Below are 27,602 nucleotides of genomic sequence, written 5' to 3' on the forward strand. Positions count from 1 at the left end.
TGGCTCAGCCCTACCCTGCTGTAGCACTCTCTCAGGCCCCAGCTGAGAGGCAGCCAGCCCTCCACTCCCCAAAAGAGGAAATGGCTGCGAAACCTGGCCGCCACATGTCGCTTTTGCACACCTGAGAACTTTTGAGAAGACAATAATTGCCTTTCTATTCCAGTGACAACTCATCTTACACCAAACTCAGCCTAAGCCAGCCCTTCTCTGAATGGCAATGTTGAACTGGCCGCAGTTGATGATTTTTCCTCAGGGTTCCCTTCATGCCTGCTAGCGCCCTGGGTAAGGGTTAAACTAACCACTTCCCACCCCCTCCATTTCCTCCCGTCTCTCTGCCTCCCGCCCATGCCCAGCAACACAAGGAAAAAAAAACTTTATCTTGGTCGCTACCGCACAATCCCGTAGTCCCTTGCCTCTCTCTGTCTCAGCAGACACGCAAACTCTTTTCTTCTCCTTGCCAGCCCCGCGAGGCCATACCGCCCTTCTCCGAAACCCTTTGCGTGACGGAAATTGTGGTCGGGGTGACGCGGGACATCCGATGACGCACGCACTCCCGCAACAGCAGCAGTGATCAAAGTCAGCTGAGCTGAGAGCAAGTCGGACGAAAAAAGAGATGTTGTGGTAAGGTCTCGGACCGGGCCGTCAGTGATCAACGACTTTTTCTTCTGCTTTTCGGTGAAACATTACCCAACGTTTACCGCTCACCGACGGCACCGACGGCACGCACCACACACCGCTGCTGGCAAAAAGTCACTATGCACCAGAAGTGATGCAAAAGTGTACTCTCCCGCCGGGAATTGAACCCGGGTCTCGAGCGTTGTTTGTAATGACAAGCTCACATACTGACCACTATACTACGGAAGATTTGCAGGTGTGGGCACCTGTCGTAGGCTGTGGATTGGTTGGAAGCAGCTGCGAGAAAACTCCTCATATGGGTGGCTCAATGAATGGGAAACGCAGCGGAGTTTTATGATATCTTTCGTTGTTTCCTTGTCAACGGGCCTCTTGGCCCAGCAAGTGGAGTCCTCACCGTCCAAAAGAAGAATGTCAACACCCGCCCCTGAATCACCCGCCGCATGGGGAAAACAGCATATGAGCGAACTGACGCTCCTCAATGACCGACGCGCCCCATCACAAACACCCTCTACAAACATCCACCGAGACAAGCCTCCAGCTGTTAACCCAGAACACCCGAAACCCAAAACCCGCAGGCTCAACTCCCGCCCAGCTCCCTCACCTTCCCAAATCCCTCCAGTATCCCCCTCGCCAACTCCCCATAAGCAAACTCAATCCCCCCCTCCCTCACCTCCTCCTCAGTCGCCCACCTCCAATCCCTATGCTCCCTCTCCTCCAGCCTCACCACCGGCAGCCCCTCTTCCCCCCCGACGATCCTCACCAGAAACACCACCTTCCTCCACCACAACCCCGTCTTTGGCTCCTCCCATTCCGTGAAACCACCCCCCACAGTCCCCAGGATGTCCTTTTCGTGATCAACATCAAGCCCGGTCTCTTCTTTTACTTCCCTCGCCGCAGCTGACAGGATCGACGCGTCAAAGTCTTCTACCCCGCCTCCGGGCGTCTCCCATTTGAGGGGGAAGCCATCTTTCAGCGCGCGCTGGATGATGAGTGTACGGGCGACGTTTGTGGGAGAAGTGTGGATGATGACTACCGAGACGACGAGGCCGCCGGTGATGGAGGGATGTTTGGGAAGGTAGGTTGAAAGGGGCTGGTGGTATTCTTCCATGGTGTTGCAGGTGTTGGCGGGTTGGGTTTCGAGCTATAAATTGCTAGCTGAGTTGACTTCACGTGGCGCTGATGGGTGCTTGACTTCTACGGCGAAGTCTCGTATTATTTGTCCCCTTCTTTAGAGGCTCTTTGAGACCAAACCGATGAAAATGCCGCGTCATCAAAAGTGACGAAAGGTTGTACGTATTGAGGTTAGGCAGACATCGTGGGGATGGGTAAACTGACAAGCCACCTTCATCGCTGCCTGGAGATGCCAGATAAGCGCGGAGGAATACAGCAACCAAACACGACGCAAGCTGGCTCAAAATTGGAAAAATAGTGATATTGACAAGCTCTGTGAGTAAATCTTCAGTCTTTAGATTTTTGCATCCTTCGTCGTCAGACAGCATCCACAAGTGAACAGCCAGTCTCGCAACTCCTTCCCCTCCACAAACCACCCGTCCAAGGTTTACCTTACTTGTAAGTGACGGGCATGCCGCCGGGAAGCTCCGAAAGCCCTAAGAAAAGACACGTCAGTACCCATGCTATTAACCCCTAGCAAGGTTACACTTACAGCCCTCGGTCTCTTCCGCAATCGTCTGCTGCTTCAAGCAAGCAACGGCTTGCTCGGCACTCTGAGTCTTGAGCTGACTGCACCTATCACCGCTGCACCTGGCATCAAGCGCACGTTGCAAGGAATCGCCCTTCCAGCCAAAGACGTAGTCACCGTGCTGGCCATAACCGGTACTGGAGTTTTGATTAGCTGGATGCGTGACACAGGAGACAGGAAAGGGGATGCTTACCCGTCACCCATCGAGTACACAAGAGGTTGCCCCTTCTCAGGCCAGATGCTCTTATCGTTGAATGGTCTGGTATCCCACATAACCTCGTACATCAACTGCGGTAAGCGGACAGGATGGCTAGCGGGGCATGGTCCGGTCGACTCGAAAGAACCCGTCTGGGGATAAGAGACATGGGACTTGTGGTCCGGGCTGTCAACATTCTTGCCATCCCAGCAGCTATTTCCGCCTGTTAGCAAAGCTGCTCCCACACAGAGATGTAACTAAGACCATCACTCACGTGGGGAATGTGATGGTAGTCCTGATACCGCCAGGGCAAATCTTGTTGGGGAAGGAGGCGGTGTCTTCGCCCGTGCAGGGTGCGCCACCGAAGGGGTTCTGCTCAATGTTGTGTTCGCAGCGGTGGCAGATCTGCTTTTGCATGCCGCGCTGGTTGCGGAGGCTGGGGTCACCGACAAGCATGCGGAAGCCCTGGCATGAACATTAGCACCGATCCACATATCCAGCAACCAAATAAAACACCTACTGGCTTGAAGGCTGTGACCTTCGTCTTGCCATCGTACGGTGGGATGTAGTAGACTGTCACGCCACCCTTGCCCCTGAGCCCCAGGTTGACCATCTGTGGCACACGCTTGAAGCTACCGTTCTTGGCCTTGAAGTATACGTTGGCCGTCCAGTAGTTGGAAAAGTCCTCTGAGAAGGAGCAGGTCGTGCATGTTGACTGCGTGGAGGGATCGTACTCTCCTGGAGGCATGCTGGCGTTGAACGAGTTACCTCCCACGATCTGGTGCAGATGAGGAGACTGCAACGCGCCAGGATTGACGAGAGGATCGAGACGCTCAATGACCAGTTGACTGCACTGGAAGCGCATCATGGCGGCCTGGCCGGAGACATGGCGCACCCAAAGGGCAGCCGCCGTAGCGAGAAGGGAGGACTTCATCCTTGTTCGAGATGGCGGTACTCGTCTCTGGCTGGAAAGAAAAGGCAGAACTTTGCAGACGTAAACCGAAGAGGGGTGTTATATGCCAAGTTGGCCGCGGCTGGCTGTTGACTTATATCTCATTTCACACACTCCCATCCCATTCACATACCGTTGCCGAACTCCGTGAGAGATAGACTGAAGTACCGCCCCGGACCAAACTGCCGTATATTGGAGCCAATCTTGACTGGGTAAATCCCGTGTGGGTAAACTGCCTTTGTTGTCAATCTGCCGCGTCTCGCCGACTTTGCTGGCCGTGCCGCACCTATTGGAGAAGCAGGATGAGGAGCAATATAAACCCAAATGAACATTTGCGCGGACCCCACTTTCGACTTCATCTTTTTGAGGACCATATCCAGCCGATTGGTGCCTGTCAATGATCGTTCACTCTTTTCAGACAGCTTGGTGGCATTGCCACATGGACCTGAGTCCCTGTCTGGTATTTCCAAACACTGAAGGCGAATTCACAGGACCTGGTACTCCCACTCTCGGCAAGCCTCCCGGATGCTGGTGGCGTCTGTTGGTTCACGGTAGTTGGCGTGTCATCGCACAAGCAAAGAGCTTATCTCAACCTCAAGTTACAGCAGATGACACCGATTTGCTATTAATAAGTCGAGCATGGATATCTCGGCAGTCTTGTCATCTCGCGTGAATGCTGCCTCGTTCTGGGCGGGTTCGGATCGTGGGTTCGCTTCTGCATCTTGTATGCAGTTGTGTCTGAGAGGGGAAAGATTATCGCATCGGGTTTTCAAAGTCTGCGCTATCGCCGGGCTTGCGGCGTCATACTAGCTTTCTGGGATGTCCCTATAAGTGGCCGAGGTATCGTCCTCGTTGAGCAAAGCAGAATGGGCTCTTGGTCTGCAGCGAGTCTGTTAATGAACGCTCATCGTCGAGTTCTTCTGATGCCTATCTGGTGAGCTTACCTCTTGAGTTTCCTTTCCGCAATCCGCAAAGCAATACACATGACAATGACCAATAACCAAAAGACGATCGAGAGCTGCCAGGCATATGCATCTACGCCATTGCTGTTAGCACTAGGCTTGAGGTACCTAAGTCGGGGATCAACCATACAATACGGTGCCTGCGAAGCTGGCCAGATGAGAACCTGGGACCATGACAGCACAGCATAAACACCGGCAATCGAATACCCAATAATCAGTGTGCGAGCTTCGGAGTCCTGAGGAAGCCTGTTTGCTAGTCAGCACGTGACCCAGTCTCTTCCCAATTAGACAACACCAACAGCTCAGACAGCCAGGACATGACCAACGGTGCAGTTCCTAGACTTAGATAGGTCATCAGGTAACTAGCATAGGCTGATGATAATGGTGTTGTATCCGGATGTGAGGTCCACACACTCATAATCGTGCAAGGGATTAGTCCGATGATAGCTTGGGCGACGACAAGAGTCCATCTTGTTTGAAATACATCGGACAGGATTGCCCATATCCAGACTGATTAAAGTCAGCATGACGACGACAGCCCCGCACACAAGAATCGAGAGACTCACCGCACACGATGTTGATAGCTCCTCCGGCGATGGGAATCGCATTTACCTCCTCTGTGGTCCATGTCGGTGTCCCGTCAGGGTTTTTCAAGCTCTTGAGAAACAGGTTGAAGTAGTTGTATCCGTACGGAGCCAAAACAGTGGCGATGTAAAGGGCAGGAATGAAGTAGGCAATCCACATAGAGAAGGTCCGTTTGGCACTGTCCCAGGTGATGCGCTTGGTGTCAGACCGGCCATGCCGATCGAGGCGCACAGTGGCCATGGCAGCATGGTCAGCGCTGAGCCAGAATGCCCCGGGGTTTGGCAGCTTTGGGTAGTCAGGGATCATGAAGAAGCCGGCGAGACCAATGGCCAAAGTCATGATGCCGTTGATAATAAAGAGCCAGCTGTTGTTGGTTAGTACGCGACATCTGTGAGAAAAGAGTCAGACATACCGCCATCCCCGAAGGCCCCAGGTCCCCTCTAGTGTCTCAAGAATTGCTACCTGGAGGGCTCCAGACATCATCGATCCAAGGGCTTGGCATGAGTGGTAGAACCCCATGCGTTTTGCAAGCTCCATCGGTGTGTACCAGTACACTGCAGACGTGTTAGTAAGCGCCCCATGGGGTAAGACTGAGTGCTCACGCACTGAAGAGGGTCATCATCCCCGGCCACGCACTGCTCTCAAAGAGACCAAGCAAGACTCTCAGTGCATAAACCTGACGGGCATTTTGAGTGAAGGCGATGAAGGCGGTGACAAAGCCCCAGCCAATTTCCAGTCCCGGCAACCAGTAACTTGGACGTACGTAGGTAATGATGACTTGGGATGGGATAAGCATGAGGCAGTATGAGATGCTGAAGAAGGTGGTGAAGCTGTGGGCGGCCAGGACATTAAGTTTTCCATCTTCCTGGACCAGAGATGGTGGAGCATGACGTACTAGTTGAGTTCATCACCATACAGCTCGAGATCTTCCTTCATGCCGGAGACATATGCCGAGCTGATGTTTGTTTGGTCAAGATATCTGTGTGATTGTCAACTTGAATCTTTGCATTGGTCATATTTTGGTTACCCCATTGCTCACTTTATTACTTCACGGAAAGCCAGTCAGAACGATGCGGTATAGCTCTCATGGCATGGCACTCACCCTGAGATATGCACCCAAATGTCATCAAAAAGATATCCAGCCGCCGAACCAAGTCTTGCTCCAGTGGGGAGCTCTTGACACCGGTCGTCGGTGGCGGCCAAAAAGCGACCCTCTGTGTAGCTCTTCCCAGCCATGACAGTTGCCCATTGCCGCCGACAGTCTCGCTGCTCTCGTTCAAGGAGACAGTGTCGTTGTGGTCACTGTCGTGGTCGGGGTCTTGGCGCGCATCGCGAGCTGATAAGGCGCGATAGCGCGCGGCTGATGATGACATGTTCGGCAATCCTAAACAATAAGAGATACTCACTGAACAAGTATCATCTCGTAAGCGAAGTGAAGTCACAGCTTTACTCCTTCCAACACAGAGTTAGTTGTTGAAACGACAAATTCGCGTTGTTTGATGGAATGAATGTCTTTGAACTTATCGCTAGTCAGATGACAGATGATAGCGCCCCACCACCGCCAGCTGTGAGCGGCTATCCGCGGCTGGCAGCGCACGCCAAAAGCCCCTGAAACGAATCCCTAAACGATTCCCTTCCTCCATTTTTTATCTAACCATCGGCACGACTAGGTAGATAATCCCCCCGTCTCACCCCCTCAAATCCCCCACCAACCTCTCCAGCACCGTATCAGTAAAAATCCACAAACTCGTGCTCAAATGCACCCCCCAACTCGCCCCCGTATACCACGTCCCCCTCCTCCCCTGCAGCCCGTTCAACCGTTGGATGAACCCGCCCTCCAGCTTCTCCTTCGTGACATACGCACTCACCAACCCATGCGGCTCAAACATGTGGAACGTCAACCTCTGCGCAGGACTCGTCTGGTTCACCACCCCGCCCTCCACCAGCTTGTCAAACGAGTCCTCAATCACCTTCTTGGCCTGGGCAGCAGTGAACGTCTGGTCGCCCACAGCAATGAGCCGGAAGTAGGACGAGTCGGCGTAGTTCTCGAAGCGGGTGTTGTAGGGGTAATCGGGAATCGCCTCGGGCCAGTTGGCTGGCTGGGCCGAGGCCGGAATATTGACGAGGGATTTGTTGAGGGGTAAAGAAGGGTGAGAGACAACTCCGACGTAGCTGGCGCTGTAGTTAAACTCGCCGAGCGTGGACCTTTCCTCACGGTCGAGGTCAAGAGGCGAGGTGTTTGCCTCGCTGGGGATGGCTGTGTAGAGCAGTCTTTTGGCGACGATCCTCGTCTTGACACCAGTGGCAGAGTTTCTCACGATCAGAGCCACGCCCTTGCGGGAGGAGCGCTCCTCGGTGGATATCACCGTGGTGGATGTCAAGGCGTCAGCGCCGAGGGAGGTGAGGATACGGTCGTAGAGGTCTTGGTTCTTGCGGGAGACGGGTACGATGCTGGTTTCGATGCCCAACAGGACCCGGACGAGGTTGACGTTGAAGGAGCGCATGAACCAGACCGTCAAGTGACCCATCATGTCATGGATACCAAAGCCGGTCGTGGCGTGGAACATGGGTACAGCAGCCGTCAGGTTGTATTTGGCAACAAAGTCGCGGAACGGCAGCAGCAGATCGGCTGGGATGTCTTGTGGCAGGGGGAATGTCCACCATCCAGGCTCCAATACTGGGAGGAAGGACTCGGCGACTTCGAGATACCTCTGCAGCGCAGCGGTTCTATCAGCTGCAGACGGCGGGCTGTAATTGGTCAACTTCTCGCCGTTGGTGAAGTCAATAGACACTGTCTCGGCTGTCGATCGAACATTGGGCTGCATTTCGACTCCGAATCTTTCAAAGAAAGCTCGCGCTCCACCAATCTCGATCCAGTTTTGGACTCCGCAATCAAAGCCACGCCCTGTTACAGGATCAATGAATGTGTTGACATGTCCTCCCTAAGGTATGGTAAACTTCTCGTCAGTGCCGTCAGTGAGTCGAGGACGATGAAACTTACAAGATTGGAGTTCTTCTCAATAACAACCACACTGACGTTGTAATCTTCCCTCAGCCTAACAGCTGAGTAAGAGCCTGAAGCACCACCCCCGATAATAGCAACATCTTTGTAGATGGTCCGGATACGATCATTGCCCTTGCCCTTGCCTTTGCCTTTCCCATCGGCCAAAGTGAGCACGAAACCACTCAAGGCCACAGTAGCAAGAACCGTGCTCCGCATTTTGACGACGAGATGACAAGAAACAATAAAAAGTCCCAGTCCCAGTCGGAGATTCATCAAGTACCTATTTATCCTGCAGAAACATAGGAATCCCCGCAGCGGGAGAATCCCACCACCCGACCACGTAACTCTCCAATGCAAGGGCCATCTTACTTTTCTCGGGCACCTGTCGTGTAACCATAAAGTAGAGTAAGCTACCACACCTGCTGGACAGCTCTGTCAAATTTGCTGACCAACATGCGATGAGTCTGTTGGTTCTGCCTTGGTGTAAGGTACCAAGCGTGCAAATGAGGGTCGGCAATCCAGTGCTCTAATGTAAGCCAAGGCGGTAACGAGGCAGACGTGGCGTGCAATAATGCAGTGCAAGCAGATTGTTGTTCTGAATCCAAGCTAAAGAGGCGGCTTTTCCACAACCATCGATAAGGAGAGTGGAAAAAGGATGATTGATTAGATTGTAGGGAAAACAATATCTCAACTACGCTAATCAGTACGTCTGCTACCTCAATTGGCAATCCCCTCATCAAACTCGAGAGAAACAAGGAAGGACAACCGTGGACCAAGAATCCTGGTCACTGATTATGTCCTTTAGAGCCCTTGCAAAACTCGGCGTAACCGTCGCCTCTTCCCAGTTTCCCTTCACATCATGGATTGTAGCCATCTCTCATGAGTCCTCTGGCCAACACTCTTAAGCCAGCCTGCTGTTTTTACGGCAGACAAAGCGGCCAAGGTGAGGTACTCCTCGCGGTCCGTCATCAGCTTTTCCAAAGCCTCCTCCCAAGGTCCAATATCTTGATCTGGAATGATGTAGTCCCCATTCTCATCTCGCTGATGACCGGTGACAGGGTTGATGGGAATGATGGGAGGGACGTTGACCTTGGCCTCAGGGAGTCCGCCAGAATTGGAAGCAATGACAGGTATACCACGAAGCTGCGCCTCCGTGACAATAAGCCCCCAGGCTTCGTGCCAGATGGATGGGGCGAGAAGAATCTTGATGCGGTCCCAAATGTCGTCGGTGTTCGGGGTAGTCGCCTCGATGCTGTCATCCATGGGTTAGTGTCATGCACTCCACCGCACAGTAGCTACAGAAAAAACACACCGGATATTGGGATAAGCCTTTATCCTCTCAATGTGTCGAGGTTTGGACCCCCAGCTAGTCCATGTGACAAACTTCATGTGTGGGAACTTGGCAGCCAGGCCAAGCACAATATCCAAGCCTTTGATGGGGGCCGGGTTGACCATACCAATCTCCTCCTTGTCGACATTGTTTCGAATAGCCGGCATCCGACCAGTGTCAACATCGAGAAAAGTCCAAGGTGTGTGCGCCAGAAACTTGGTCTGAAGCCTGCCATGCTCCCATGCGTAACGTTGAATGGCCTTGGACACGGACCAGACCCCGTCCAACTTGCGCAGCATCTCATTTTCCACCTTGGCGGAGATACAGTGGCCCTCTACACCTGCACAGTAGGGACCAAAAGGAACTTGTTCCGCCGAGTGCACAATACACACCCGTTTGAACGTCTGCCGAAGAGCATGACCAGCTGTGAGCTTCATGGTGAGGGAATCGTTGAAAAGAACGTGGGTAGGTCTGAAGTCGGTTATAGCTCTGGAGTATACTCCAGTAAGGCCCTTGATGCGGCTGCTGAGATCATCGTTCTACAGTTGAGCACAAAGGGCAGTCAGCTTCAGGGTAGCAACAAGAGACAGTGAGAGGAGCCCTACTTCCAAATACGCCCGCGATTCCACCTAGAACTCGTCGGCTGGATAGGCAGCTTTGAACTCATGACGCGCAATGGTGGTGTTGAGTATCCCCCACTCGTCGGTAAACTCGTTGATATGGAGCTTGTGCTCCTGGTTCTTGCCATCGGTGACAATGACAGGTTCCAAGCCTATCACGCCAGGATAGACTCCCTTGGCCTTGGCTCTCCTAGCATATTTATCGAGCTCCTCGGGGAAGGCATAGCAGACCTGGGCAGTGGCATGGCCCAGCCTGCTCAGGTTGCGTAGGAGACAGACATTCGCCTTGTAGCCGCCCGAAGAAGGAGTCAGGCCATGGGCCGTCTGGACAAGCAGCAAGCGCATTCTCGGACCGCCCCCGGGGGTATATCCTTCAAGTTGAAGCTGAGGGTAATGCATTTGGGCTGATGGGTGTCGTTGAGAATGCGTGGTGTAGAAGGTATAAGACGAAGCTGCCGCAAAGCGATGAGGTCGAAGACAGGGTTGTCGACCGAGAGAAGAGTTGATATCCAATGCTGAACTAGGTCAAAGACGGTCGTTTATATAGGAAAAGAGAAGAGGCGGGCTACATGACGTTCTGGTCACCGGTTGAGCGAGTTATTTTCCAAGAACTCGAATCCAGATGCTGGTGACCAGAAGGGAGCAAGACAGGCCTGCACGAGATCGTCGTCCAATGTCCTCGTTTGTCCGCTTACGTGGAGTTTGATTTCGTGACACTTTTGGTAAACTGAATACCGATAACTAGTGCCAAGAAAAGCGCGCAAAAGGAAATTGAAGGACGATACCGTGATGCCGTCGTCAAAGCCGTCGGGGATTTGGTTGGGTGGTGGGTTGTATTTGGGTCAGGTGGGCAAGAAACTCATGGGGTCTGCAAACAGACAGCTTGACCCTCTGCCTTCCCCCTGTGCAAGAGGAAGGAATGAATGATGACCTCTCCGGGGACTCGGTCAGTGGTAACCGGAAGCCATAAAGTTCCTGCTCCGATTCGCGAGCCGCCAGATAAGCCTTACCTTCCTCTGATTCAAGGTAGATCACGAGCCCATGTGAAACAGGCGAGTATTGTATTTAAACACCACATAATGTAGAGATACCCTTTAATACGCCCAGTGGTGTTTCATTTGAACCCGGGTTTCTCTCAAGGACGCAACAGACCCCGCCGTAGACTTGGCAGAGTGCCACCTGCCATCCCCTATGCAAACAAACTGGGCATGACATAATTCATCTCAAATACCTATTATCGTCCATGCTTTTCAATGGCATTTTGGCTCATCGGCCTTCATGAGGGCAGTTGAAACTGATAATCACTGCTGCAGCAATACCGGGGAACATTCACACCCGAAATTATTGGAGGGCCTGGCAGGTTCAGGCGCATGAACCTCTCGTATTAATGACGAACACCACTCTCGGACCCTCCCGCCGTCAATAGCCAGTGCACACCAACACCCATGACGTTGATTCTGTGGCTTGTGACCCATCTCTGTGTATTTTGTCCAACACGGACACATCTGTGCACCCACCCATCCCCGGATCATGATGACATATCGGCCTCTGCAAACAAAATCACTGCCCTTTCCGCTCTTCCGCTCTCAACCTCTCATTTCCTTGCAACCTTACCTTACACTTTTGGTTTTTGACAACTTTCCCCATGTCCTATACAGCATCAGCCAAGCAAATTGGCGACAAAGTAAACATGTCCTACGCCGGAAACTCCAAGGTTGGGTTCCCTAACATCTATGAGGACTCCAACCAGAAGAACATCAAGAAATCCGAGATTGACGAGATGACGAAGCACTCGGGGGAGAATGTCAAGGGTTTCATGCCAAGTATTCCCAACATTTCCGCCTTCTCCGCCATGCACACTGACATATATGCTCCAGAGGATCAACCTGGCGAGGTGAACAGGTTGTGCGAGGAGAAGGTATGACACGATCCATTGTTGCCCAGCCAGAGTTATACTGACAATGTCTCCTCCACAGTTCAAGAGAGAGCGGGCCGACGCCCTAAAGAATGACCCAACCCTAGCGGTACCTTGACTTGCCCCTTATCACTCGACGCGGATTGGACTGACAACAGTTGCCAGGCGACCCTCAACAACAACAAGCCTTCGAAAGGTGCGATAATTGACAAGGAGATTGAGGAAGAAGAGCGGGCGATGCTTGAGAAGAAGAAGGGCAAGGGCATGACAGGGGAGAGCCACTACTAGCAAGCATCCTGACTCCAATCTAGAATAGCCATCTATCTAGTCGCCATCCAGCTCCCACAATTCATCCATGCTCTCTGACAGCTTCTCCGGGTTATCGTAGCCAAAGAACCAATCATTCATGATGGGCTCGCAGTCGAGGATCTCACTTCTTGGTGAGTCCTGTAAAATAGCTTCAAGTCGACGGTGGGGTAGCCGGTGGCCATTTCTGCAAATGGCCGCGGAATCTCTGCGACGGTTGACGGGGAATTCCTTGCGCGTGGTGTAATTATCATCAAATGACCACTGATCGATCATCTGGGCCACCTGTATACTTTCTTTGGTAATTCAGATGTGGCCGCTTCCTCCTGCTGCTGCCCAAGTTCTTGATCCTCCTTTTCTTCGAACTCGCACAACTCATCAGGTCGGTAACCCCGTTCCACCGCCCCCTGATAACCCTTGTCCTCCATCCATTCCTTGATCTTCTTCACTGGACCAACAGAAGGTAGCAGAAAGGCGTCCAGTAGATCATAATCGGACCAACTCTGCTTTTTAGCTGTGATCCCTGGTGGGTTGGTGGTAAGAAGTGCATCCAACTCGCGCACATTGACACCGAGTCTGGCCCAAACCAGCCCACCCCGACAACATTCCCATCGTCATCAAAATGACTATGCCAATTTCCGTCACAAAGAGAATACTCCCAAATCGTGTTCCCACCTGACGTGCTCGAGTTCGTTGTAGACGTTGACAAATGTGCCGCCTCGGTAGGCACGATAGTCCCAACTTCCGCCCTCGAACCCGTTCTTCAACACGACCGTTCTGTCCTCCCTCGACGACGCAACCGCCCATTGTTCCACCTTGAGAATGATCTTCTCCCTCCACTCCTGGATGACAATTCCATGCTGCCTCCAGGAAGGATGTAATAACCTCCCGTAATTATCCCGCGGAAAGAACAACACCGACTGAATCTCCAAAACCTTCTCCTCTGCAGTTCTCAGTCGTCTCAACGCCAAAACACCACCCAGATTCCTCCCCGCTCAACCCCGCCCTGGTGAACTGCCCCCTCAACCCAGCCGCCACCCCCTCCCAGGACCCTTCAGAAGAACAAAACTTCCCAATCTAACGGAGACAACCCTCCGGCAAAATACTGGTGCTCTATCCGCCCGAGATACCTACCCCCCGTCCTCAACGTCTTCACCGCGGCCACGCCGGGAAAAGTGAAACAGCCTTTCCGCGTCGGGGACTATCTCCTCCCAGGGCATGGCTTCAAAGTCGTCGGTGGCTGTGATGCCCAGCTGGTAGGCCTTTTTGGCAAGGCGAATAGTGGGAAAGAGAGTTATTCCGGGCGGGGGTTGGGGCCGCTTGATTCGGGCTGTTGACCGCAGTCGGACCTGTTTCTCGTCTGGGGTTGGGGGAGGGGGGTGGGGCGGTTCAAGGCACCGCTCAAAGTAGAGGCCGGGGAGGAACTGTCTGACGGGGAGTACGGTGTACATTGCTCGTGTTGGCTGTGGTTGATGATGATGACGGGGGATGAAGGTTTGGCTCGATGAGGTCAGGGGCAGGTCAAGTGTATGTTAGATGGTCACAACATGTCTTTCACATGGAGAAGTGGCAATGAGCCCAGTGAATTGGGTGGGTTGGACGTCGCAAGGCAAGCACTGGAACAGGCAGATAGCGGACAAACCTTATTCTCCTTCGACCGGTGACTCGGGCAAAATAAAGAGTAACAGGTGAAGCCTGCAGTAACTGTGCCTTGTACAAAGCTCGCCTCAGACAAACCACATCCTGAGGCAAATTGACTGGATCCTACACACAAACCAGACACTGACCGAGACCTACCTTGCCTAGCCAAACCTGAAAAAAAAAAGCACCAACCCTACGCATTCTAGCCCTCAGACGCAAACCACCTACCTCAATCCTCATCGTCATCACCATCCCGAATGTAGCACCTACCTACACACTGGACAGCCAGCTTCGGTGCTCTATCATAGTACATGCCGTCCCTGGAGAAAAGCTGCGCCCTTATCGCACTTGTCGTGTTGTTGCGTGCAAGGTTGCCCAGCACCTGATCCGCATATTCATCGACGTTGGTCCTGATGAGTTCCGCCCAACCATTCAAAGTTGGCGAGTTCCTACTAAAGGGATTGAGCAACGAGAGCGTCTCATGTTCATAGAATATATTGGCAGCCCTAAGGTTGGCAATGTACGCGCTGTTCGATGGTGCATGTCGTGGCAGGGTCAAAAGCAGTGGAACCTGGGGCGTACAATACTCTTCATCACCACCATCGGCCGCAGCAGCAAAGCGCCTCAATTCGTTGACTCGTCTCGTCAGGCTGCTACCCCGTCGCGGATTCTGGCGGGAAGCGCGCCAATGTCCACTGCCGGACGAAGAAAGCCCGAGACATCTGCAAAAGAACATCTTGGCCCGTAGAGATTCGTATCCAGGAGGCCCAAACATGTCCCTCCGGCGAGCGCCTCGTTCTAGCAGAAGCCTTACCAGCCCGAGATTTGCATTCTTGACAGCTAGTGCAATAGGTGCCCAGCCACCGATGGTCTGGGCGTGGATATCCGCACCGTTGTCGAGAAGAAGGCGTGCTGCCCTTACTTGCTCGTCGAGCTGGGTGGACAGACCAAAGAAACAGGCAAAGTGAAGCGGGGTCCAACCTACCACGTCACGGGCGTCGATTGTCAGGCCAGAAATCTCTGGACCGCCGAGAAACTCCACCAAAGGACGGACCCTGTCCCCCGAGGCAAACATGGACGCGAAGTGAAGTGGTGTCATGCCTTCCGAGTCTCTTCTGTCCATGTCTGCTCCCATTGCAAGCAGAGAAGTGACGAGGGTGGAAGAACCAAGGAAGCCAAACGGCAGACAGACCCAGCGGAGCGCGGTCAAATCACTGGTCCACCAGGTCGAATTGTAGTTGTTGGATAAGTCTCGGGTGTCAACGGCGGCGGAGGGTCTGCCGAACAGAGTCTCGCCGTCCGTCTCGCATGCCTCGCCCATGCGTCTTAGCAGGCCAGAGGTGATTTGAAGGAAGTCTGTAGCCGTGTGACCAAGCCCGTAGACAGTGGAGCAGTGTGTTATCCAGCGGTCGGTCAACTGAGTAACAGCCAGAAAAGGAGAAATCTCGCGTTGGGCGAAACTCACCATATCTAAGCCAGGCGGCTGGGACAAGCTTAGGGCGAATATTCGGAAGACCTCGGGGGTTCTATCCATGTTATACCACGGGCACTCCTGATCGCTCGCGAGCATAGCAACTATACGTTGAGCATCACGACCAGCCCCATACTGCAACAGCAACCGCACCTTTTCTTCGTCAAAAGACCAAGTGTCCCCGCCACTGGACGCTAGATATGCCATCAGGGGAGTAAGTTCACCATGCAGCCCGCTCGGATATGCATCCCTTGTTATGTTGGTCGTGATCACCGGGGCGGATACATCAGGGCGCGAGTTCAAGTGAAAAATCCTCTGGCACGTACCGTACTGTCCTTTGAGCAGCGGATCAGCCCCGTGTTGGAGGAGGAGTTGGACTGTTTCTGCCGGTACGGACGACTGCATTGCAAGTCCCAAAGGTAGCTCGTGCCGTGCGTTGTACGGGTACCGGCCATAAAAGGGCCAGGAACAGCCAGTGTACAGATTGGGGTCGGCGCCGGCCTCCAAAAGGGCCTGAACAATACGGGGGTTTCCACGCTGAAGGCTGGGTGTGTCATCCATGGTGCGGTGGAGAGGATATGAAGCTTTCAGTCGGTAGGCGTAGCAGTTGACCGAATAGCTGTCAGGAGAGTTGACGTCGGCGCCTCTCTGGCAAAGTGATCGCACCAGCAAGGCGTCATCTATGCAGATGGCGAGCTTTAGTGGGGTGTTAAACATGCACTCGTGAAAATCGGGATCGCGGATGACCCAGGTACAGTCTACCGCGGTGCCGTGGTCGAATCGGTGGTTGACCGACGCGCCATGGGAAAGGGCCCGGTCGAGCGTTTCTAGGAAGCTGAAGGTGCAGGCCCATCGGAGGGAGAGGCAGTCGAACTCAGCAACGTCGCGGGAGTACAAGGCGGGAATGGCAAGGTCGGCCAAGTAGCGGCAAGTGAGGGCCAGGTGGAAGAGGTCGGCCTGGTACAGATAGCAGAATATGAGGAGGTGCAGTTCGTGGGGGAGGCGGTTGAGCATGGACTTTGCCGGAGGCCAATGCGGGGGAGGCAAGTCGTAAGGTTGGGCACCGTTGCACCATCGATCGTACAATGTTGTGTATTCCTGCTTTCTAAGCTCGAGATACTCGGCAAGCATCGGGTTGGGACGGCCCTCGCGGAAGGCCCTCATCGTCGCAGTCTCGAAAAAGGAGGAGGAGAAGGTGCCAGGTCTGAGGTTGTGTACCTGTAGAGGGACCGTTGCCTTTTGAACCGAAGCTGTCACGCTGTGCAACCAAGTCGCCAAGACAGAAGATCGCCAAGAATGAGGACGGATGGGCGTCCTCACAACGGGACCATTGGGTGGGTATCATTGATTCTTAGACATTCTACGTACCCATGGCCCTACTTTTGCCGTATGTTTCTAGGCTTGCGCTTTTTAAAAACAACCGCTGCAACAGCCGGCTCTTCGTTGCCGAGCTCCTGTTTGACCATGGCTGGAGGCGCCTCATCTTGGACGTCTTGGATGGCTTCCAGAGCAGGCCCGTCCTGGCTTTCCTCCTTCTTAATGACTGGAGCCTCGGGCGCACCCTCCTCCCCCTTGACTTCGCCCTTAACCTCGGCGTCCTTCGCCTTCTTGGTCTTGACAATCGTCCCACTCAGCAGCTCCTCCAATTCTTTATCCTCTTCTTCTGGCATGCTTTTCGATCCAACCCCCCACCTCTTCCGTTTCTTGAACAGCCCATTCAGAGCCTCCTCTTGTTCCTTTTCTTCTTCTGTCCTTTCTCTTTCCCTCTTGACTCCCACCGCTCTGCCCTCATCTTTGGTATCATCAGCAGTCTTATTGCCAGAATCTCCATCGTCAACGACCCTCGTAGAAGTGACGCTCCACTCCCCCACCATAGCCATATCCTTCCTCAGTTCAGTCGGGATATTCACCCCCAACTCGGCCAGCTGCTCCAGTTGTCTCTGTCGTTCAGCCTGTGATAGCTGCCCTGTTGGCGCTGGTGGTGGTGGCGCGCTGCTAGTGCTGCCGCCATGTTTCTTCGCACCGGCGCCTCCGCTCCCACTCCCTGACGCGGAAACAACTCCATTCAGCCTTTCCACCTCCCTCTTGGCCCTGTCTTTCTCTCGTTGTTCTTGCTCGGCGGATCTGTGGAGGTCGCGAAGGGAGCGCTTGATGGCGCCCTGGTGTTTGCCTGTAGACTCGTGGTTGGCGCGCTCGAGCTTGGTGTCGCGGACGTAGACGGAGCAGTGCTTGCACCAGTACTTGGGGGTTGATTTCCAGTATTCCGACATTGTGGGCGGTGTGTAGACGTCAGCTGTGTTGATGAGGATGGTCGTCGCAGAATGTTTGCTGATGGCTGACAGCCAAGCAGATGGATAATGGATGCGGCAGGCCGGAAAAGCCCCGGGGTATGGGAATCTTGGCAGCGAGCAAACAGTGCACGAACCATATGGCAGCCCAAATGCTGCCCCACCACACCACTGCAGGATTCCGCATAATTACCCAACACGACAGACGCCATCATCATCGCGGCATGTCCGCGTCCACTTCATTCCACACCTCAGCTCTCATCGGTTTCATGTTTGACTCATCACTCAGACCGCCGATGGTGATGTCCTCAGAGTGGTGGGGTGAGGTCATGTCATGCCCTACCACACGACAGTGCGCCCAGAGTTATCGAGATATCTTTCTCCCATTGTATAAAGCTTGCCCTCCTCTCTCGAGAGCCCATCTACTTACAAAAAAGACGAAGCGTCCAAAAAAAAAATGATCGCCGCAGTAATGGGGAGCTATGTAATTATCACCCCCCCCCCTGATTACGTTCCATGTATCTTGTTCCCCCCATGTCATCATGAACTGCAAAAGAAATCCCGAGAACAAAGCTGGAAAGAAGAAAACGACCTCAAATTGCCACCCACCTCAAAAGTAAACACAAGTGAAATCTTCGTGTTAGCTTGCCTCCCCTAGCTTTCATCATTATCGTGCCCATGATTCCCCTTTCCCCCAGATCCCCCCGCTTTTTGATGACCATTAAAAGGCGAGAAAACAACGCGCCTTGCCCGAAGAAAAGAAAAAGAATTAACAATGTAGAGGCGGTCAGGGTTCGTGAAAAAGATGGTCTGGTAGAGATGAGTTGCCGGTTAGGCTGGCGGTGGAAGGCGGTTAGAGAAGGCAGAAGATGCCGACGACTCCGACCAAAAGGGCGGAGGCCACTTGCAATCTGCCGGCAGAGTTGACGCCCGGAGCTCTAGTGGGGACGACGGCTGGCTCTGTGGGAACAACGCCCGGGGTTTGGAGGGTCTCGTTGCTCGTTGGCGGGAGAGGGCCACCAGCCGCAGAAGGCGTGGGAGCGGGCTTCTGCGTAACTTGGATCTGTCCATCCGAGAACTGAGAGACAGGTGGGATGTTGACAGATGCGGCCGAAGAGGGAGGAACCGTCAGTGCCGCGCAGGGCGTGGTATGGCCCTGAATCTGGCCTGTTTGATGGGATTAGTGTTTGTCAACAGAGCAAAGAGTAGCGGAGCAACTTACCATCACCGATTTGGCAAATCGGGATTGGCACAGTGGTCGTGACAACCTGAGGCTGCCCATCCGCCAAGGGGATCACCACGGTGGTGGTGGCCATCTCGGTGCCGACTGTGCGTTGGCCATTGTCGACAGCACCGGCACCACCGCAGGGCAACACCAGAATCTCAACTGGAGAGCATTGCTCGGCCCAGTAACGATCATACAGGTTGTAAAAGTTGCCAGAGCGGCACTGGTACCAAACAGCGGAGTCACCCAAAGCCAAGGAGCCGTTGGGACAGTGGGAGAAACCAGCCGTGTAGATGGCACCTGCCTGGGGGGGGTCGTCAAACTGAAACTGATAGTTGCTGGCGATGTAGCCAGTGCGACCAGCGGAATCGGTAATGACTCCATCGTTGAGTTCGGCAAGCAGGACACCGTTGCCAGTGCAAGCGGTGCGCTTCTATTACAACGCAACAAGTAGGTTAGTTCTGTCACCCATTCATATGCCGACCCGACAACTAACCTTGTGTTCGATAAAGTCGCGCTTCTGGACACTACCCGCATCCACGACGGCGATCTCGAATTTACCATCGAAGGTGGGCTCACAGCCAGCGGCAGCAGTGGCGGTCGGCGCAATCTTCTCGGTAACGCCTTGGGCCGCCACCACGGCCGGACCCAAGATGGCTGTGAGCAGGGTGATCACGTGGAACTTCATCCTTGCGATGATTCGAGTCGGGACCAGGCGAATAGAATGATCAGAAAGAAGCGTCGCCTCGTTGTAGAGATTTCCTGAAGTTTGAAGTGGTGGTTTGACACTCGGCCCTTGCGGTGATGGTGGTGGTGGAAACGAAGGTTGGCGGTTTGGGTGTGTGTGAGGGAGGGGAAAAAGTTTGTGGGATCGAGGGAGAGGCGGAACCCAGAAAGAAATACCTCCCAAGTGGAATGGACCTCTCGATATATTGTGCTAGGTATGCTCGGCGTCATCCCATGCCCCCGTACACCCCTCCGTACACCCCCCGTACGTACCGTACCTCCCGGGGGGCCTCAGGTGAGGTACATTACCAGAGCTCTGTGTTGCCCTGGGATCAAAGCTGCGATGCGGGTCCTTCTGGTACCCGCATACACACAATCTGCAGCGCACATGGATGGCCGTCATGTTCCCGCCACGGGATCCCTACCGGGGTTCAGTCTGTGTCTCTACTGTGTGGCATCTGAAGAGCAGCTTGGGAACAGGTTGAGATACGAGGTTGGGACGCGTTCCGCTCATCGCTTGTCAAAGGTGGCAGGGCGGGCAGGGCGGTGATGTCAGAGACATATCTGAACGGTCTCCCTAGCCGGCATTCTCAGGTCCGGGTGTCTTGAGCCACCGCCAAGCAGTGTCAGGCCCCCTTATCAGCGTGATTCGTGTTTGTTCTTGTTTTCGTTCATCATTGACCAGGAGATCAATCATCTTTTTTCTTCCGGCCAAACATCCATTGATGGTGGAGACATGGAAGCCGGGTCCCTGCCGTGGAACCTTTTGTGCTGATTGGGAGTCAGGCACCTGCAGCTGCTCCGGGGAGCTGACCAATCTCCGGATCGGACGCCCGCCCCGTTTCAGGGAGAGCCAGGCGAACTGCCCGCCCATTGATGGTTCATACCCTTTAAGGACGGAGATATCTCCATCCATCCATCCCAGCTTGTCACTCTACACAAGGTATCCAACGTTGTGTCCGAGAAAGGAGCGTCACATGCCCCCCGCCGGATGTCCTCCGAACAGCCATCGCGTGAGCCTCCTCGTGGAATGTTTCCGTGGGCCGGGTGGCCGACTCTGGTTTTAGAATGTCTCTGTCATTCTCTGACAGCAGGCGAGCAGCGGTTTGGCTGTGCAGTGGACCACCCCGCGGCAGTTGCGCCGATCATAACCCCACCATTCTCCACTTCTTAACGGCACTTGGAAAAATAAGCATTTCGGCAGTGGTGCAGTGGATTTGAGTGGTGGGGAATGGAAGCCTCTCAGTCTCGTTTTAGTCTGTCGCACATGACTTTGGCGCAGCTGCATATAGATTGCCCCGGGGATTAGCAGGGACATCTGTCTCTAAAGCATACGCATACGTCAAAACGCCATGCGGCCCGAGATAATTAGTTCGCCTGTCACGCCAGCAACCTTCTCGATCTTCTTCAGGCTCAGTCCTCAGATCTCGGAGCACATGGCCCAAGTCCATGAATGGAAACTGGTACCGCCGCTATGCCAAACTCGCAAGTAACGGTTACTCGGCAGCAGGAACCAGCTACGACGTTTCACCAAATCTTGCTGATCTCGGCTTTTTGAAAGGGTGGCTGCCGACGCCTGTTGGACATCCCTCGCACCGCAGCTTTCAAACACAGCTCAATCTTGGGACCTTACACCATGGGCACAGGGGTCCTCTTCTCAAGAAAAGCAAGAACAGCACGTCCAGTTCTCCTGTTTTTGTCCTCTCGCTACAGTGTTGACAGAGTGAGGAAGCCGTTCGAAGCCGAACTTTGACAGAGGCATTATTAAACCCATCGACCATGCCATGTGATATAGGTGCGCAACACACTCTCAGCAACAGCCGCACCTTCGACATGATACTCTGCAATCGACCCCTGTTCCTGACTTCCATTTCTCACGGCCGAACCGGGCCTCGGCTGCCTGCTACTCTCCCAAAAGACGACAACTGGCTTCCAGCAACTGTCTCACGCCGGGAACACAGGTGTTTTGGTTCAATTTTGGTTCGCTTCCTATTCTTCCATTTCAGCCTGGACAGACATGGGATGCTTCGTGGAATTTCTGGAGGTGTCATTCAAATTTGATCTCCACCATGAACGCTCATAATTACAATAACGACCTCCTCAAACGACGTATTACCCAACGTGCACCCATTATATATACCACATTACCCTCACGTCTATTCATTCAACCATGGCAGTCCTTTTCACCATGTCTACTGCTGCGGTGGTTAATACGGATGTGAAGGAGCCTCAGCGGCCTGAGGGTACGGATGTGAAGGAGCCTCGGCGGCCTGAGGGTACGGATGTGGCTGCTGCTGCTGCTGCTGCTGCTGCTGCTGTTGCTGAGGATAGGCATATGGCTGGGGTGTGCCCGTCGGCTGGGGCGTTTGATATTGCTGTTGATACGGGCTTGGGGTACCTACAGGGCTCGGTTGGAAGGGAGCCTGCGGTTGTTGATATTGCTGAGGTGGCTGGGCAGTATATTGCTGTTGCTGCTGTGGTTGTTGCTGTGGTTGTTGTTGTTGTTGCTGGGGGGGGTACTGCTGTGGAAACTGGGTCTGGGGCTGGTACTGCTGCTGGGAGTTGTAGACTGGTCCAGGAGCAGGGGCGGCCTGTTGCTGTGTGGCAAGCATCGGGGTTCCTTGGGCATTCAGCTCGGCATCAGCAGGCTTCTTGTTAGCCTGGTGCCAAAGGCGGAATGTATGGCCATGGTACACAAGCGTGGCGATAAAGAGGAGCCTTCTTGGGTGTTAATTGAGTATCATCAAGGACCGGAGAGGGTTACTCACCACATGAGCGCGCTCAGACCTGCGGCGCCGCTTGTCAAGCCGAGCCCCATCTGGGTCAAGACGGCACCGCGTTTCTCGAGGGCTCGCTTCACCGGATATACATCGCAAGTCTTGCTGGAGACAGCGGAACCGTCATCACGGCAATTTGAAGTACTGACGGGCACGACGAATCGTGCCCGTCTGGCAGCAATGGAACCCAAGGCGGCGAGCCACAAAACCGCCATCAAGAAATCAAGCGACAGCACAGCCCAAATATTATACGCTTCACGCGCCCCTGAAACCTTCTCGGTGATGAGAACGTAACCGATAACAATCCACGTAAAGACAACCTAGGTAGCACAGGTCAGCGCATGTCGGCCAAGGCAAGCGGCTGGGTCGAGCACTCACGCAAGCGATCCCAAAGGCGAGCTCCTCAATCATCACGTCATGGATGACAGCGCCAGCCATACCCAAGATTATGAGAGAAAAGAAAACCTGGGCGCCCCTGGCCACCACAATCCACACAGGCGTGTGCTGGACATAATGCTCCTGGCTTCCGGAGGGTGCAGCAACTGGCGCCGAAGCGTACTGAACTGGGGGCTTGACTTCGGACATGTTGAAGACGGGCGGATGTCTTGAGCGATACCCAATGTGGTGTCGTTTGGACGTGGTCCAGTTGGAGATGAAGGACCCAACAGGTGTGAAATCAAGAAAGGTCAATCAACACACAAGAAGGAAGGGGGCCGGAAGGCTCTCGGCGGGGGGCCGTGGCTTTAAGGCAGAGAGGGTTACCCTGAACATCTGATAGCAGAGCCGCCCCAGTGCCAACTGGAGCCAGACGAGTTCCCTTTCGCGCTCCGCATTGTGCCCAAGCACGTTCGGAAGCGTTTGCAAGGCAGACTCGAAATCAGACCAGGGTCTTTCACCATGGGGAAGCTCCAGGCCCACGGTCGTCAGGCCCAATGGGGTAAATTTCTGGCCGCTTTTCGTTCAGCCGCACTTTCTTTGGCGTGACACCTCCGATGGACACTTTGGTTCAGCTCTCTGCCCCGCTTGGTTGCCCACGACCAAGGGCAAGATGGGGGGAGTCCAGATCCTGCTATTGAAGACCATCCCGGGTTTTCAGGTTCAAGAAAGAAACACAACAGCAACAAAGCGACATTTCCATTTACTCGATGCTTTCCAGACCAGTCTCAACGTCTAAAGAAGCTTTGGGCATCACTCTTGTGAGCGAGCTGGCGAGCGAGGGAAGCAATATTGGTCTTGGCGACAGGGGTCGCTGCAGACACCACATCCAGCCGCATACGAGACCGCTCCTCGTGCCACGCTTGGCTATCTAATTGGTGGCAACCACTCACGAAGCTGTCGAAAATAGGTTGAGTTGTTCAGCGGGAGTGGCTTTGAGATCCAGGAAGTAGGACCCGAAGAAATCATCACCTGTATGGGAGATGGAATATCCATCTGCGTTTACAGCACCCGTCGAGAAAGCAATTCACCACTAAAACTACAAACCAAGCTTTTCCCCAGCCGCTAGCATCCCAAAAAAGCAAATTCGTCTTTCAATGGGAAGTCCGCCAAGCTTAGAGCCTCGTCTGGTCAGCGAGGAAGTCTTTTCTTTCTTTCCCGCGCTGTGGCCGCTGCGGTCCCGAAATATCTCATCTTGTACCACCGAACAAAAAGATCAAATTGGGTTGTCTCTGCGAATGGGGAATTTTTATGCAGCCTGTTGCCAGTCCACCAGGACCACCCTTTCGCTTCAGGCTTCTTATCGTAGATTTCCACCCACGTTTGTGAAGCTTGAAGGGGATAAAGATCGGAGCTGCAGCTCCTATTGGCTTGATATCGAGCTCCTGAGGCTTTCTTGGTGCGGGGGGGGGGAAGGCGGCTGCAGCGGATAGCTTAACGCCTTTTGTAACGGCTTCGGCAAGAGGTAGGAAATATGGGGTGGTGGTTAGGTAACATGTGGGCTTTGGGGTTTGGCGTCGGGTGTGAGTCTTCGGGATAGTAACGTTGTTTTGCTCGTGACGATGGCAAGTGAGGGGCTGTGTTTGATGATGACTCCACTGGGGCCACCAGTGAGGGGAGGCTTTCCTCCCTTTTTCTTCATGAATGACATCGTGGGGGTATTACCTGCTACTTGATAGGTGCATTCTCTTGCTGTGGGATGAACAGTACTTAAGAGCATCTTTGAGAGGTCAACTGGATACAAAGCGTAGGCCTTAACCAGCAAACGCCCCACAAAGGGGCTGGATCTTCAGAACGCCTCTCAGGAACCAGATAAATATTTTTTTCACGAGTGAAGGTTAAGAACTTAAGATAACCTCAGCAAGCCTTGGCCTAGTTTCGGCCTTAATTCCAAACTCAACACCTTCAGCGTTCACTCCCACCGAACGCGGAGAAGTCTCAGCAAAAGGAACCTCAACAGGACTCGGATGAGCTGGAGAGATAAAAGTCCGAATATTTCTGAAGTTGATCAGTGCTCTGTTGGGTTAATGGTCAACTATCTGTGTGGGCTTGTGGTAGCAGGGAGGAGAGACGTGTTGTTTTGTGAAGATATATACCACCCGGCCTTCCCTGTGTGGAAGGACGACGTCCTTTCGGGAAGCTCGGCCAGAATGTCTGTTTCAAATGAAATATCAAAATAATGATACTCCGTTTGCGCTTCCATGCATTACGATTCTGGAAGATGGTTGGAACGCCCAGACAAATAAAACATCACACCATGTCTGGTATCTCAATTCCCAGAAAGACAAATCAAACAATATCGTCTCCTAAGAAGGTAGCATACATATATATATATAATTCGACGAAAGCTAAGGCCATCCTCCGTAACAACCACTGCAAGACAATCAAAGCCACATCACTTTGACTGAGCCCATCCACTCTTCTTCTGCAACCACTGCTCCATCGTCATCAGACCCGGGTAATCTCTTCTCCTCGCCTCAATATCAGCTGCATACCCATCGCTCGCAAACCACGCAATCATGGTTCCCATCTCCTTCACCGCATACGTCAACGCACTGCCCAAAAACCAGTACGTGATCGGCGCAGGCTGTCCAGTAGCCTTGGTGAACGCCCTACCCAGCTCCTCAACAGTCAACTCATCACCCGCCAGCCCAACCGCCTTCCTGTTCCACTTCTCAGGATCCTCGAATGCCATGGCAGCAAAGACACCAATGTCTGCCGTGGCAATCCACTGCAACGGCTTCCCATTGTCACCCAGCCAGTTCCTCAACGCAGCCATGAAAACCTTGGTAGGGAAGCCAGGGGCAAGGTTGTCCATGAATGCCACTGGCCGCAAAATAGTCCACCCCATAGCAGCACCCGGCTTGCCCTCCAGGGCATCACGCAGGTGCGTCTCAATCTTCTGCTTGGACTGGAAATGGGGAATGGGGGTAGGGTTGTCCCACGACTTTTCATCACCGCCCCTTTCAACACTGGAGTAGACAAAGTGCTCGACTCCTGCCTCGAGGGCGCTGTCGATGAGAGCGGTGCCCTGCTTGACTTCACTTTCGACCGTGACACCGGGACCCATGGAGACCTGCACCGAGTAAACACCCCAGATGGGCTTGTTGTCGTTTGCCCTGAGGGCCTCTTCGAAGAGGGCAGGGACATCGTCAAGATCGCCTTTGACAAGCTTGATGTTGGGGCCGCGGGAGACCAGCCGCTTGGCAGAGGCGGAATCTGGATGGCGGGTGACGGCGAGGATGGTGAAAGGGGAGGAACCGGAGGCATTACGGTCGACGAGGGCGTCAATGACGGCTCCGCCTTGCTTGCCGGTTGCGCCGGTGATGAGGAGAGCTTTGGACATGTTGGCGGGTGGATGTTCAGACGACCAGGGGGAGAAAGGCTTTAGAGTGCAGTTGCAGGCTGGTGGTAGGATATTTGAGGAGTGGTTATGCAGCGGTTGGGATGGCTATCTGAACCCCGCAGACGAATGATCTGGGTCGAAAGGGTTGAATGACGCGTGCAGACGTCACCGGCTGGATTTGAACGGGACTCGCTGCTGTCCCTATGTTGGAAGACGAGACGGGCAGATGCAAATACTTAACAAGATCCAGGGGCGAGAGACAATTAAAGTTGGGTCGAGTGCCTTGAAATACAAGCCATCGCAGCTTGCTTGCTCGCTAGGTGCGCATCGTCTTAGTTCTTGGTGCCGAGCCGGCTGGTGCTTTGTCACCCATCGCGGGAGTCGAAGCAGCCGCGAAAGCAACTCTTTGCCTGCCGTTGCTCGCATTTGTCATCCCTTAGGTAGTCTACCCCGTCATCACCCATAGCCGCGAGAGGTCCGGACTGACTCGATCCAATTTTGGAACAACGGGTGCAGCTAGTGACGAAATGAACTCAGCATGGCATCGTTCTCGCGAACATGTCTCGTCGCGGTGGCAACGGGAGCGCGTGTTTCAGGATTGGAAAGAAGTATCGCGCGCAGGATCAAGAATAGTTAATAGAACAGCATTGTGATGGGGAAGGAAATGAAAGACTGTTAATAGACGATATCCCCAACATCTGATTATCATCACGGTGCCATCTTCGACATCACCGCCATCCATACCACATACACACCATCAACAATAACGTGAATCGAAACAGTCAACCAAAATGTCTTCCTCCCGCCTCCACACCATTCACGCCCTCCTTGACGGCTACTCTTCCCTCTCCGTCGACAAGATGACCGAGCGTCTCTCCAACGACTTCACCCACCACGTCCTCCCCGCCAGCCTTGACATGCCCCTCCGAAACAGAGACGAGTTCGCCCACCACGCCGGCGAGATCTTTTCCATCTTTCACACCTTCCACATGGTCCCTCTCACCATGTTTGAGGACGACAGGCAAAACATGGTCGTCATCAACGCCAGAATGGAGGGCATCCTCAAGAACGGCGCCGAGTGGGTCAACGAGTGCGTCCTGATGGTGCGTCTGTCGAGGGACGGCCAGCAGGTCGTGGCCATTGAGGAGTTTGTCGACAGCTTCAAGGCCGTGGAGATGAAGAAGAGACATGCGCCCACGATGGATGTCCGCAGCACCGATATGGCTGGCAGCGCCAAAGAGGCCTTGTTTAGAAGTGTGGCTTTGTCTACTTGAGTTTCTTCCTGCAGCACATCTTCTTCCTTCAATTCAACCGTGGGGGACTTTGTTTGCCGGAGTCTGATGAGCTTATGATAGACATGATTTTCGCTTTGTACTTGCTTCTTTCCGCAGCATTTATCTTCTCATTTTTCATTATTTCTTGAATTATACGTTGGTGGCATTTCTTCAGTGGGAACAAGAGCGGGTTTGATCGAAACATTGACCACAG

The 27,602-nt window shown here is 53.7% G+C and overlaps 12 protein-coding genes and 1 non-coding gene across 13 annotated transcripts; 3 read left to right on the plus strand and 10 right to left on the minus strand.

The window, feature by feature from the left end:
* The first annotated feature begins 782 nt into the window (after positions 1 to 782).
* On the plus strand, positions 783 to 864 carry QC761_0071120. Its single transcript has one exon. It is a non-coding gene; the product is annotated as a tRNA-Asp (tRNA).
* Positions 865 to 1,213: 349 nt separating this feature from the next.
* Positions 1,214 to 1,744, minus strand: QC761_405440 (uncharacterized protein; the record flags this gene model as incomplete). Its single annotated transcript, XM_062878824.1, has 1 exon — positions 1,214 to 1,744. One exon carries the CDS (start codon positions 1,742 to 1,744, stop codon positions 1,214 to 1,216), a length of 531 nt encoding a protein of 176 aa, XP_062732726.1.
* A 455-nt stretch (positions 1,745 to 2,199) lies between these two features.
* On the minus strand, positions 2,200 to 3,465 carry QC761_0071140 (uncharacterized protein; the record flags this gene model as incomplete). The annotated part of the gene is made up of 5 exons (XM_062872707.1): positions 2,200 to 2,243; positions 2,300 to 2,472; positions 2,529 to 2,744; positions 2,806 to 2,996; positions 3,052 to 3,465. 5 exons carry the CDS (start codon positions 3,463 to 3,465, stop codon positions 2,200 to 2,202), a joined length of 1,038 nt encoding a protein of 345 aa, XP_062732727.1.
* Positions 3,466 to 4,289: 824 nt separating this feature from the next.
* Positions 4,290 to 6,403, minus strand: QC761_405420 (uncharacterized protein; the record flags this gene model as incomplete). Its single annotated transcript, XM_062878823.1, has 9 exons — positions 4,290 to 4,362; positions 4,428 to 4,518; positions 4,576 to 4,691; positions 4,745 to 4,955; positions 5,012 to 5,394; positions 5,443 to 5,584; positions 5,637 to 5,860; positions 5,926 to 6,016; positions 6,133 to 6,403. The coding sequence occupies 9 exons, from the start codon at positions 6,401 to 6,403 to the stop codon at positions 4,290 to 4,292; spliced, it is 1,602 nt and encodes a 533-aa protein (XP_062732728.1).
* Positions 6,404 to 6,718: 315 nt separating this feature from the next.
* Positions 6,719 to 8,363, minus strand: QC761_405410 (uncharacterized protein; the record flags this gene model as incomplete). The annotated part of the gene is made up of 2 exons (XM_062878822.1): positions 8,032 to 8,363; positions 6,719 to 7,972 (listed from the first exon to the last, which is right to left on the minus strand). Exons 1-2 carry the CDS (start codon positions 8,305 to 8,307, stop codon positions 6,719 to 6,721), a joined length of 1,530 nt encoding a protein of 509 aa, XP_062732729.1. The 5' UTR covers positions 8,308 to 8,363.
* A 316-nt stretch (positions 8,364 to 8,679) lies between these two features.
* QC761_0071170 (uncharacterized protein) lies at positions 8,680 to 9,801 on the minus strand (the record flags this gene model as incomplete). Its single annotated transcript, XM_062872708.1, has 2 exons — positions 8,680 to 9,286; positions 9,347 to 9,801. 2 exons carry the CDS (start codon positions 9,799 to 9,801, stop codon positions 8,887 to 8,889), a joined length of 855 nt encoding a protein of 284 aa, XP_062732730.1. The 3' UTR covers positions 8,680 to 8,886.
* Positions 9,802 to 9,993: 192 nt separating this feature from the next.
* On the minus strand, positions 9,994 to 10,383 carry QC761_0071180 (uncharacterized protein; the record flags this gene model as incomplete). Its single annotated transcript, XM_062872709.1, has 2 exons — positions 9,994 to 10,215; positions 10,264 to 10,383. The coding sequence occupies 2 exons, from the start codon at positions 10,381 to 10,383 to the stop codon at positions 9,994 to 9,996; spliced, it is 342 nt and encodes a 113-aa protein (XP_062732731.1).
* Positions 10,384 to 11,171: 788 nt separating this feature from the next.
* Positions 11,172 to 12,187, plus strand: QC761_405390 (uncharacterized protein; the record flags this gene model as incomplete). The annotated part of the gene is made up of 4 exons (XM_062878821.1): positions 11,172 to 11,807; positions 11,862 to 11,902; positions 11,961 to 12,008; positions 12,065 to 12,187. Exons 1-4 carry the CDS (start codon positions 11,630 to 11,632, stop codon positions 12,185 to 12,187), a joined length of 390 nt encoding a protein of 129 aa, XP_062732732.1. The 5' UTR covers positions 11,172 to 11,629.
* A 1,888-nt stretch (positions 12,188 to 14,075) lies between these two features.
* QC761_0071200 (uncharacterized protein) lies at positions 14,076 to 17,587 on the minus strand (the record flags this gene model as incomplete). Its single annotated transcript, XM_062872710.1, has 2 exons — positions 14,076 to 16,521; positions 16,698 to 17,587. The coding sequence occupies 2 exons, from the start codon at positions 17,585 to 17,587 to the stop codon at positions 14,076 to 14,078; spliced, it is 3,336 nt and encodes a 1,111-aa protein (XP_062732733.1).
* Positions 17,588 to 17,963: 376 nt separating this feature from the next.
* On the minus strand, positions 17,964 to 19,518 carry QC761_405360 (uncharacterized protein; the record flags this gene model as incomplete). The annotated part of the gene is made up of 3 exons (XM_062878820.1): positions 17,964 to 18,772; positions 18,828 to 19,263; positions 19,327 to 19,518. The coding sequence occupies 3 exons, from the start codon at positions 19,516 to 19,518 to the stop codon at positions 18,459 to 18,461; spliced, it is 942 nt and encodes a 313-aa protein (XP_062732734.1). The 3' UTR covers positions 17,964 to 18,458.
* A 2,802-nt stretch (positions 19,519 to 22,320) lies between these two features.
* Positions 22,321 to 23,461, minus strand: QC761_405350 (uncharacterized protein; the record flags this gene model as incomplete). The annotated part of the gene is made up of 2 exons (XM_062878819.1): positions 22,712 to 23,461; positions 22,321 to 22,653 (listed from the first exon to the last, which is right to left on the minus strand). Exons 1-2 carry the CDS (start codon positions 22,916 to 22,918, stop codon positions 22,321 to 22,323), a joined length of 540 nt encoding a protein of 179 aa, XP_062732735.1. The 5' UTR covers positions 22,919 to 23,461.
* Positions 23,462 to 25,163: 1,702 nt separating this feature from the next.
* QC761_405330 (uncharacterized protein) lies at positions 25,164 to 26,114 on the minus strand (the record flags this gene model as incomplete). The annotated part of the gene is made up of 1 exon (XM_062878818.1): positions 25,164 to 26,114. The coding sequence occupies one exon, from the start codon at positions 26,112 to 26,114 to the stop codon at positions 25,164 to 25,166; it is 951 nt and encodes a 316-aa protein (XP_062732736.1).
* Positions 26,115 to 26,905: 791 nt separating this feature from the next.
* Positions 26,906 to 27,388, plus strand: QC761_405325 (uncharacterized protein; the record flags this gene model as incomplete). Its single annotated transcript, XM_062878817.1, has 1 exon — positions 26,906 to 27,388. The coding sequence occupies one exon, from the start codon at positions 26,906 to 26,908 to the stop codon at positions 27,386 to 27,388; it is 483 nt and encodes a 160-aa protein (XP_062732737.1).
* Between the last annotated feature and the right edge of the window lie 214 nt (positions 27,389 to 27,602).

Source organism: Podospora bellae-mahoneyi, chromosome 4, assembly GCF_035222275.1.
Source record: "Podospora bellae-mahoneyi strain CBS 112042 chromosome 4, whole genome shotgun sequence".
NCBI lineage: Eukaryota > Fungi > Ascomycota > Sordariomycetes > Sordariales > Podosporaceae > Podospora > Podospora bellae-mahoneyi.